We start from the raw sequence: 10,435 nt of genomic DNA on the forward strand, positions 1-10,435 counted from the left end.
TTTAATTTCAGCACTGCACGTGTTTGAAGGGTACACGTTGCTATGTTACCAACTGTGCATGTGTGAAAGGGTGCTTGTTCTGTTGGAATAAGGGGAACGTCATGCTCTTGTTATTGCTGTGGAGCACAAGTTGCAGTAAAGTATTAAAATGAACAGTTTTAGTTATTGATCCAACATGACTTCCAAAAAAAGTATCGATATTACAATTTTCTCATGGATTCAGAGATTGAAACAGTAGAATTGAATAGTATCAGAGCATCAATATTTCAAAAATGTCGATTCTTCTTTAACCAAGCCCTAGTAGCTCTTCTCTCGCTTTTTCAATGGTCTTCCTCCACACTGGACTGGATGAGACTGCCTGGAGGGACCTTCACAGCAGAGTGGACTCAAAGCGGTCGAGAGAGGGAGGGAGACTGAGGGTTTTACTCTGCTGAGAACGTCTCAGTTTTCCCGTTGTTAATCTCCCTGTGTTGAAGTGTTCATTGCATGCTCCTTTCCAGCGGGGCGGAGGGTTGTTGCTTTGTTGCAATCAGCCCTTCCTCCTAAACATGAATTTTTATTTTTTGCTGTGTTTATTCATTTGATGACATCATGAAAGCTTCCTTTGTGATCGGTAGTTAGCCAGATTAAATATAAAAAAAATAAGAAAAGAAGGAAGGAAGGGTTCTTATAAATTTGCGTTTCGGGGGACGGAGGCGCAGAGATTTCAGACTCCCTGCCGAGTTCTTAAGCCCCTCCGGTGACACTATGGAGAAGTCATTTATATACTTAGGGTTGTCTGCGGGGGCTTCTTAAATAGATCTTGAAAAGTGTTAAATTTGTTTGTTTGTTTTTTTACATAAATTCGGTATCTAAAAGCTCTTTGAAATTTGAATTCATTAGATCTTAATTTCGAGATCCATGGAAAAAGTTACTGGTTTTATTTATTCTACTTCCTTATCACTTAGTCTGTTATCTAACCTAATAATAATAACAGTTCATAGAATCATCTGGTTCAGAACCTGTTCTGGTTCCAACTAACACAGACCTCTGCCCTGTACCAAATACTTACCCGCAGTACTTTATTGAATAAGAGAGATAATTTGTCCTAAAATCAGTCTTTAAATCAAATTTAATTAAAGTGTAAAATGCAACTCTCTGATACCCGCGGACGCCCTAACGTCTTCCCTCGAGGTGTTTGGCTCCGCCTGTGGCTCTGTGTGAACCTGCGGCCTCGCCTCCATCTGAAGCTGCTGGTGCTGCTATTTCAAGGTGTTCGCCAGGATACATTTTGCGCATTCAAATTCCTGCTATGTCATGTTGACGTAGATTTATAAATATAGTTGGAGCGTCTCGAGGTGGGTGTTGCCCTGATTCTGTATTTACTTTCTTTTATGTAACTAGTATTTCGGTTTTTTCGGTGACATTCAGAAAGCGCGATATCGTAGGAAGTGTTGACGTGACGATATTCTTTGCTAGTAAAGAAAAAAAAAAAGGGGGGGTGGACTTGACATTTTTTGCCAATTCCAGCGATCTTACTGCGACAAAGAGCACAACGTTTTCACGTTTTAGGCAAAGCCTCTTGAGGTGCCTTTCATCGTCGTCCATCGTAAATATTGGATAATGAGGCGAACATGGCTCCCTGTGCCACCGGTGCGCCTCCGGGCAGAGGAGTGTGAGGAGGGGGTGTACTGACCAGGGCCTGCTAAATCCAGGCTTTACGCACAGAAAACAAAGCATGCTCCCTCTTACGTAACCCAACATGCGGTTTAGCCTTCACTGCATTATCCACCATTGTTTAGCAGGTTCTCATTCTTCTCTCTTCTTTATTTGTTTTTTTTCTACCCCCCCCCCCCCCCACTACTTGTCTTCCAGTTCGCACGGCTCTGATAGCTATAATCGGATTCATGCCAACCAAAGGCGAAGGTGCGATAGGATCCCTTGATTATACCCCAGAGGAGAGGAGAGCCCTCGCCAAAAAGTAAGATTTGCCGCCAGATGAAAATCCATTCCAATGTTTACCCGCTGCAGACGGGGGAGTTGTTATGAGGGGATTGTGGGATACGCTGTGGAACAAACTGTATTCTGTAGACCACAAAACAACTTTGCACACTCAACTTGGATGCCCGTGCACACTGTGGTGCACGTGAGGGAGGAATTCTTCTTTGTGAGAGTATTTTATGCAGCGAACCTCGTCCCGGTCCTCCAGTCATGTAACGCAATTAACACCTGCCCCTCCCTGAGCCCCCCCCCCCCACAGACATAGAGCGATTCCTGCATCTGACCCTCTGGAGGCAGCGTGTGTGAGCATGCATGTTGCTTCACATTTCAGATTAGTACCAATACCCTGACACTATGTTAATCCAGTTAAAGTGAAAGTACCACATTTACATTTCTACTGAATTAAAAGTAAATAAGTACTTGCTCTTAAGTGTACTTCAAGTACTGTATTAAAAGTAAAAGTCATCATATCTTGTGTCCTGGTCAATAATCTATAATACTTCATAAAATACGACTGGAGCTTTTTCTTCTTCTCATGATCATGCCTTGTGATCGTGTGTGTAATTCACGAGAATATGGACGTGTATTGAATGTAGTAAATGATGGATGAGCAGTTTGCTTGATCCAGCCCCTGATTTTGATTTGTATCAATATACAGTGAATCCTGATTTTATTTTATTTTTTTAAAGCCAGTGACCGTGTGAGAAATGCGGTGCGGTAAAAAGTACAGATATTTGCTTTAAAATGTGATGGAGTAAAAGTCGAAGGCTGTGAAGAACACAGCGTTCCAGTGGTTATTATCCAGCTGTTTCAATTAGCACGTAGCAATCAGATGAGTCGGGACATGCACCCGGCTATAAATACATGGCTGCCGATACCCCCCTGTGGGAAGCCTTGAGATGAGGCAGAACTCTGCGTTTCTTCTCATTTCCTGTTTTTGTGCCCCCATCACCCCCCCAGGGTGATAGCTGGAGCTGTCACTCAGAGTGGGAGTGGGGGAAGGACCCCGGCCAACACTGTCGGGGTTTGCTGTGTTCATGAGTGAAATTTTAACTGGCAGAGAACCGGCCTGTTAACTGTACGGGTCTATAGATTCCACCAATGTATTATGGAAAATAGAGATCAATAGAATTTATTATATATTATGAATTTATTAATTTATCATTATAGTTACTCGTAATTGTGCCAAAATATCCTACTCGGGTGCAAAAGTCTTGATCAACAGCAGTGTCACCCTTGCGGTCATTTCTAATATTGTGAGCACAAAGCATGAATTGAAACCCTAGTAATCCAGTGTGAAAATTAAAAAATGAAAAATCTATTAGTTCTCAGCGGTATAATGGCATTTGATATTTTGTTCTGGTATTTTGCATGCTAAAGAAGAATTCTTTAGAAGAAGTAGAAGAAGAATCTTTCATCGTCACACAGCACGCCACTACAACACATGCAAACACACACACGCGCTTTGGATGGTGCCGGTGAAATGTGTTCTCTGCATTTGACCATCCTGGCTTGTCCTTCCTCCTGGGGGGCAGCCAGGAGCAGTGGGCAGCGTTCAGCGACGCCCGGGGACCAGGTTACAAATGTCCATCACTGGTCAGACGATGATGATGTGCATGTTTTTGGTGGGGGTCCTTACTGATGTTAGGTGGAGGAAACCCCATGTGAGCACGGGGAGAAAATGCAAACTCCAAACAAAGGGCCCTAATAGGAAGATAACCCACCGGAGCACGGTGCCAACAGCGCCCCAGGCGGGAATCGAACCCAGGAGCTTCTTGCTGTGAGGCAGCAGTGCAATGCCCGTGCCCCTTTAGCATGCTTTGCAGGGTTTACCTCTCAGCCAATCAGGGAGTGCTGAAGAATGTTCAGCTGTGGAAACAGCAGCTCTTCTGTGCTAAAGGTCCTTGAATTAATTTCACACAGAGTGATATTTGTGTGTCTCAGACGGACGTCAGCTGCATCTCACTCACTGCCCTCACATCCATCACGTAGTTTCAACTTCAAATGCGCCGCAGTGAAAACGTATATTCCTCAGTGCGACTCGCCCCCATCAGAACACAGACTCAACATAAAACCGTTCTATTCTGCTGGGACTGATTATCCTACATGCGCCCAAACCCAGCTGCATAAAAGCCGTTTTTGATGCACACCCCGTTGCCCTGTGTGGTGGCGTTGAGCCTGCGCTCCGCCATTTAATGAGGCAATCAGTTTGGACGGGGGCCGACTGTGAGCGCGGGCTATGGACGGCTAGCTGGGCGTAAGCAGCTCACTGAGCCACAGGTGTTGAAGGCCAGAGAAGTTGTCACAATGGGGCCTCTGCTTGAAGTAGACATACCGTGGCCGAACGTGCACAAGGTAGCAAAGCAGCGAAGTTCAATGTTTTATTGTTCGGTTTGTTTGTTGAATCCACTGCTTTTTCACCACCTTTCGAAGCAAAGCCATCTTTGTAACTTTGGTTTTGGCCAAATTGTCTGTACACCATCAGTGAGATGACAGGAACTACAGGCCACATTTCGACATTAAATTGGATAAATGATTGTTGTTTTTAAATTAATGCCGAGGGGACTTTGAACTTATCAAACTCTCGTCCATCTCTGATTTTGTTGGAGTAACATAAACATTGCATGATGGGCAATTGTGAAGGCTTTAAGAGTTTAATAAGCCTTTAATTAAACAGACGTAGTCATTACTAAAAACACTGAACCTATAGTCATGGTTCTTAACTGGTTCTATAAAAGGTTGGTGGGTCCATCACTGATCAAAAGACCACTTTACTTAGCGGTTCTTAATGTTCCTCATGCAGATGTTGGTGATATTGAAAAACAGTTAGTGGATGGTGGAGGATAGCACATTACTGGAAAATACACATTCTCTAATGATCCTCGGTCCGAAAGGTTCTTTGTGGAACCAAAAAGGGCCCTATGGCCTCAATCAGAAGACAACGTTTATTTAAATTTTTCTGTGTTCAGACCTGGATGTTGCTGTTTTTGGTATTGATCTGCTGTAAACTCTATTGACTTTCATGTCAGCCTGACGTGGGATTTAATGTGACTCCAACCAATGGTGGGCATAACCTTTTTCTTTTTTTTTTTTTTCTTTGTTTTCCCTTTTTTATTCATTCTATGACTCACCCGTTTCCCAGAGAACATGGGGTATTTCTGAATACCTCGAGTGCTCCTGTTCACGTCGTCTTTCTTCTAGGTCACAGGACTTCTGCTGCGAGTCGTGCAGCTGCTCCATGCGCTCAGCCCTGTTGGCCCTCTCCCCGGACAGTGACCCCAGTCCAGAGGACAGCGAGGCCATACAGCTGGCACAGCAGATCAACTTCAAGGTGCACACACTGGCTCACATGCTGGCCGTGCTAGTTTCACAATAAAAGCGTGTTTTCAAACGTGCGAATCGGCGCTGCAACAATCTTTTTACCCATGATGCATCACTGAGTCTGAAATAGATTCTCTTCTAGCATTCATGCCCTTATTAGGTACACTGCTTCAGATGTTATTGATTTTAAAGCACTTAAAAATGATCCACTGTAAACCTAAATTGCACATACAGTGGCAGTTCAAATCAACAAATTAAAGCCATTTTTTCTCAAAAGGTCGATCTGAAAAAATCTATACAATTATATTTCTTGCTGGATTTTTACTAGTGAAGTTAACAATTAATAGACTATCAATTAATTGCTAATAAAAATGTAATGTATAAGATTTAAAATTAAACAATTAACTAAACAATCTGCGGGTCTTGTTGTAATTGTATGACCGGGAATTGTTCGCCCGTGCAGAGAGAGCAGGGGGTGTGAAAAGCTGGGACATTCTCTCGCTCAGGGAGGAAGAGGAAACTGTTTATTGTTGCTCAACAACAAACACTCAACTCACGCAGAGACGAGTCGTAAATATTCCTTATGCGCTGACCAGCTCAGCGAGTCTTGCCTCTAACTTCTCCATTTTGAAACGAAATGAGAAGAAATGCCCCTGGCGCCAATTCACAAAATCTTGACGGTGCGCAACCTCGCGTACCTTAACCTCGTGTAGGTCCCCGCGGGGCATGGCGCCGGCCCCTGTTGACGCCTTAGCTTTTATGTTTAATTAATCGACCACTGTTTGTTAAGGTTAACAACTGTCGATTAAGGACACTTCTTAAATTTGCATCCCTAGTTTATACCAGCTGTGATGGATGACTTCTGCACACAAAGCCATTGGGCTAATAGGAGAGTCAAGTATTGACATGTGGAGTCACGCAGTTGAGGCCTAAATCGTGCAATATTTCAAATTATGATTTAACATTTACGGATAGTTATGGTGGCTATTGCATGTTAATACCATATGAACTTTTGTTTTACTAGATGTATTCCACATGATAAACGAATTGAGCTGAATGTCTTCCAACATTAATTGATACAATTTTGATCTTTGGCAAGCGGTCAGATAAAACAGTCCACGCTGTGCGTTTAAAATAATGCACCTCTAGGTTAGGAAAGTCCAATCCCTCTCCGGCATTTGGGCTTAACCATCCCGTGTTTCCTAATTCGCTGAACCCAGAGGTCCATCTAGCGAGTCAAATCAGCCGGCTCAGTGCAACCGTGGAGGGTAAACATGGCAGGACCTTTACTTTTACATTCTAAAGCTGGAGTTGACCGCCTCCAGACACGGAGGCCTTCTCCGCCCCTGTGTCCTGCATCACTTGTTCCTCGGGTGGAGGTACAAGGTGGGTGACGGATCCTCCCTGTGTGTGGATGATTGCAGGCGGACTCCAGACAGGCCAGCGAGAGCGGTGGGGCGGGAAGCGAGCCCTCGACACACACCCCGGAAGAAACCTCCGCCTTGGGGGGCAGGGAGGCCTCCGACCCACCGCGGGAAGAACAGGTGGGGCGAACGCCACCGGGCCATGGTCTTTTAGCGGGTTTGCATTGTCACGAAATACACAAATTTAATTATTCTGACATGAACTGTATCAGAGGATGTTTAATTTGTGAACTGAGTTTGGTTTGATGTCACACTCGGTTGGAGTTTTGGATTTGGATCTAATGTGTGATTTTGAATTACTAATTATCTATATTGTGTAAACTCTACACAGATTTGCACACACACACACACGTTATGAAGGTTTGTTTTTCTCAAACACAGTTAACCCCCCTCTTCAAAATCAATACAAGCTCTTTTATGAAAGTTATTTTGCTGAGCGGTGGTGCCGCCAGGGGCAGTCCTAAATGGATTGCCATTAATCTTATTTCATTGTCAGTTTTAAGACCTAGAATCTTTCAATTTCGGTAACCTTTCTTTATAACTGTTAGCGCCGCTCCGCGCCGCCTCTAACCACACGACACGCGGATCAATAATTTTTAATGGCGTCGGCAGGGAATACGTTCCATGCCATGACATGATTGCTCGTTCCCGACTTCAGTCTGTAGTATCAGGCAGCCAGACGCGACATCACAGCAGACGTGCCGCTGTATTCGGAAGCCAGTTGTTCACGTGGTTTAGTGTCACCAGCTGATTCAGACGAGGCAACGTCCACTAAGAGGATTGATTTTGAGAGCCAGCTGCTCCCCGCGGAGGCAAACCGCCTCCCACCCCAGAGGAGGAAGAGGAGGAGGAGGAGGAGGCGGAGGAGGAGGAGGAGGGACAACTTAGATAAGAGGTCGGTTGTCCCGAATGTGGATAAAGTGAACCCAGGAGGGCAGCGCGGCGAAAATAGGAGTCACCATCTGCCGTCTGCGTCTCTGTGCAGAGGTTATCAAACTCGTCCCGGAAAAGAGAGGAGGGAACGCTGGCGCTGCTTAAGAAGTTCACAGTGACGGCAACTCTCCGTTCCCCTTCCACACCCCCTCCGTAACCTCTTTGTACCCCTTCCTTACACCCTCTGTACCCCCCTGCACCTGCTCTGTAACCTCCATACCCCTCAGCGTCCCCTGCGCGCCCATCCACATCCCCTCTGCATCCCCTGCGTGCCCATCCACATCCCCTCCTTACCCCCTCAGCGTCCCCTGCGCACCCATCCACATCCCCTCCTTACCCCTTCCGCTTCACCTGCGTACCCCTCCATACCCCCTCTGCATCCCCTGCGTACCCATCCACATCCCCTCCATACCTCCTCGACATCCCCACCGTACCCATTCCGAACACCCTTCATACCACTTCCGCATCCCCTCTGTACCCCGTTTGTACCCCGTTTGTACCCTTCTGTATCCCTTCCGCCACCCCTCTACACCCGCTCCAATCTCCTCCGTGGCCCCTCTGTACCCCCTCAGCTCGACAAGCTTCCCTGCAGCCTCCTAATTGGGCCAGTGGTTGGCTCCTTTTGGAGTAAAAACCTGAGCTCTGTGGAGTCGCTGATATGTTGCCCACCCCCACCTGAAACCCCGCTGCGTTCTCTGGAGAGGAGCGACGCTATCTGGCATCGGCTACTGTTAAAGAACGCAAGTTCTTATTTATTAAATTTTTTTTTAAGAAACTTTTCAAAGTGGGAATCTCAGAAATTCTCGTTAAATTGCTGATCCAAGTAGTTCCGCGAGTTGTGCATAATTACCTCTGTGAGCAGATGTTGAAAACGGGGGCGAGTCAGTCAGGCACTAGAATGAGCTTTTCAAACTTGCTTTGTCTCTTTGTTTTATTTGTCTTTTTATTGATGTCTTTTGTGACCATCTGTGTGGGTGTAGCCATGTGAGCATTTTAACCAGCGCGCACGACTGCGATCGTCCCACGCTTTAACAGATCACACGTCAAGACGGGTCCGAATTTATTTCAAGTGCATTACCGCACAAGAGCCTCAGCGGCAATTAACTCTGAAACTAGGAAAAAGTCCAATCACAATGAATCAAAAACGACAAAAGCCAAATAGTGGGAACATATTCCAACGAGCTGATGAAAGGACCAGACAAATGTGGTGGGGGTGGGGGGGGGGTTTTCTTTTTTTTTAGCTTTTCCTGCCGCTCCGTGATTTAGGAAGAGCACAGCAGAGCTAATGAACCCTGCCCACTTTAGTGAGCTTAGAAACATGGAGGATGTCCACCGCTCCTCTCATTTTCCTTCCCTGGGCTTCTGGGAGTTTTCACCTCCCATCCGAGGGCTTCCCGTTGGGGGGGCTGTCGTCAAACTTGGTGAAGGGCAATGAGTCGGCAACAAACGCATCCGCTCTGCACCGCTGCCGATCTGATTTTTTTTGTTTGTGGCGAACTCAAGTTTGGGAGTGAGATTTGGAGCAACTGACACTTACAACCCACTTAGCGGCGTCAGGGTCTGTCAGCAAAACCTTCATGATTCCAAGCCACACGGCTTAAGTCAGCAGCCATTTGAAGAAAACTCTGGTAGTTTTTTCAACCAAATTGTATTTTTCAATGATGTGGAGCCAACCCGAGGGATTGGCATAAGAATATTTTAAATTGATTTGACTCTGGTAGTTGCATTCAGTCAGAAGGAACTCGACCAGCTTCACCAAGCCTCTAACTGTCAAACACTTCAAAGCAAAATCAGCAAAATACTGATTAAACATTTTCTGCCTCTTTTACTCAAAATTTAGTATAATTTTTTTGATATTTTTTCCAATTATATTTTATTTTTGTATCATACTTCATGTGAAGCGCTGTTCTGCATAAATAAACTTGAATTCATTCAATGTTTTAGTAAAGCTGACTGTTTTCCTTCTCTCTGACCCCCCCCCAGGCGGAGGCTCCTCCTGCCCCCGATGGGGTCGAGGGTCCGAGCCCGGCCAGCGCCCACTCCCTGAGCCCCCGGCAGCGCCGCGCCCAGCAGGCCCGGCGGGAGCCTCAGGAGCCCCCCCGGACCAGGGCCACCTTCCCTCCGCCCCCCCAGCCGCCGGGGCAGGGCAGCCACGCCGGCCTGGCCGTCCTCATCCTGGTGCTCACGCTGGCGCTGGCCGCGCTCATCTTCCGCAGGATCTACCTGGCGCAGGAGTACAAGCTGGACTACGAGCTGTGACGGCCCCCGCCCTCCTTGCCCCGCCCGCCCCCCTCCTCCACCCTTACCCCCCTCCCCTCCCCGCTGCCCGGCCCCCGTCTGGACAGTGAACAGCCCAGGTGGACCCGACACGACTCTGCGAGGCTGGTGCCCCCCCCCCCCCCACACCTGCAGTCCCACATAGTGGGAAGGTGGGGGCGGGGGCAGTTACATTCATTCCTGGGGGGGGGGCAAAACTCCAGTCGCCCCCCCCCCCCCCCCCCCCCCACCCCCCTTGAGTTAAAAATACTTTAAAATATACAAAAACGAGAGGCTGCTGTTGTTGGTGATCAACAGACTGTTGTGTATCCACCGGCTTCTGCTTCCTCCCATTATTTAATTAAAAGTGTAATATAAGGTGTCAACTAAAAAATATATATTAGAGGATTTTTAGAGGATTTTTCCTGATCTCAGATCTTTGTTTTTTTTTTTTTGTTTTTTTGTAATTATGTGAATCGCAACAGCATCAGCACATGCTAATGTACTGTAACGATTGTACT

General features: G+C 46.5%; 1 protein-coding gene across 1 annotated transcript in view; it reads left to right on the forward strand.

Annotated features, from left to right (window-relative positions):
• Positions 1-10,113, forward strand: part of ube2j1 (ubiquitin-conjugating enzyme E2, J1) — a 32,017-nt gene extending 21,904 nt beyond the window's left edge. The window contains exons 5-8 of the mRNA XM_080020656.1: positions 1,855-1,960; positions 5,182-5,311; positions 6,726-6,845; positions 9,642-10,113. Of these exons, the coding sequence (XP_079876782.1) occupies positions 1,855-1,960; positions 5,182-5,311; positions 6,726-6,845; positions 9,642-9,917 (632 nt within the window). The 3' untranslated portion in view covers positions 9,918-10,113. The remainder of the gene's footprint in view (positions 1-1,854; positions 1,961-5,181; positions 5,312-6,725; positions 6,846-9,641) is intronic.
• Positions 10,114-10,435: the final 322 nt, after the last annotated feature.

Source organism: Zeus faber (genome assembly GCF_960531495.2).
Source record: "Zeus faber genome assembly, chromosome: 2".
NCBI lineage: Eukaryota > Metazoa > Chordata > Actinopteri > Zeiformes > Zeidae > Zeus > Zeus faber.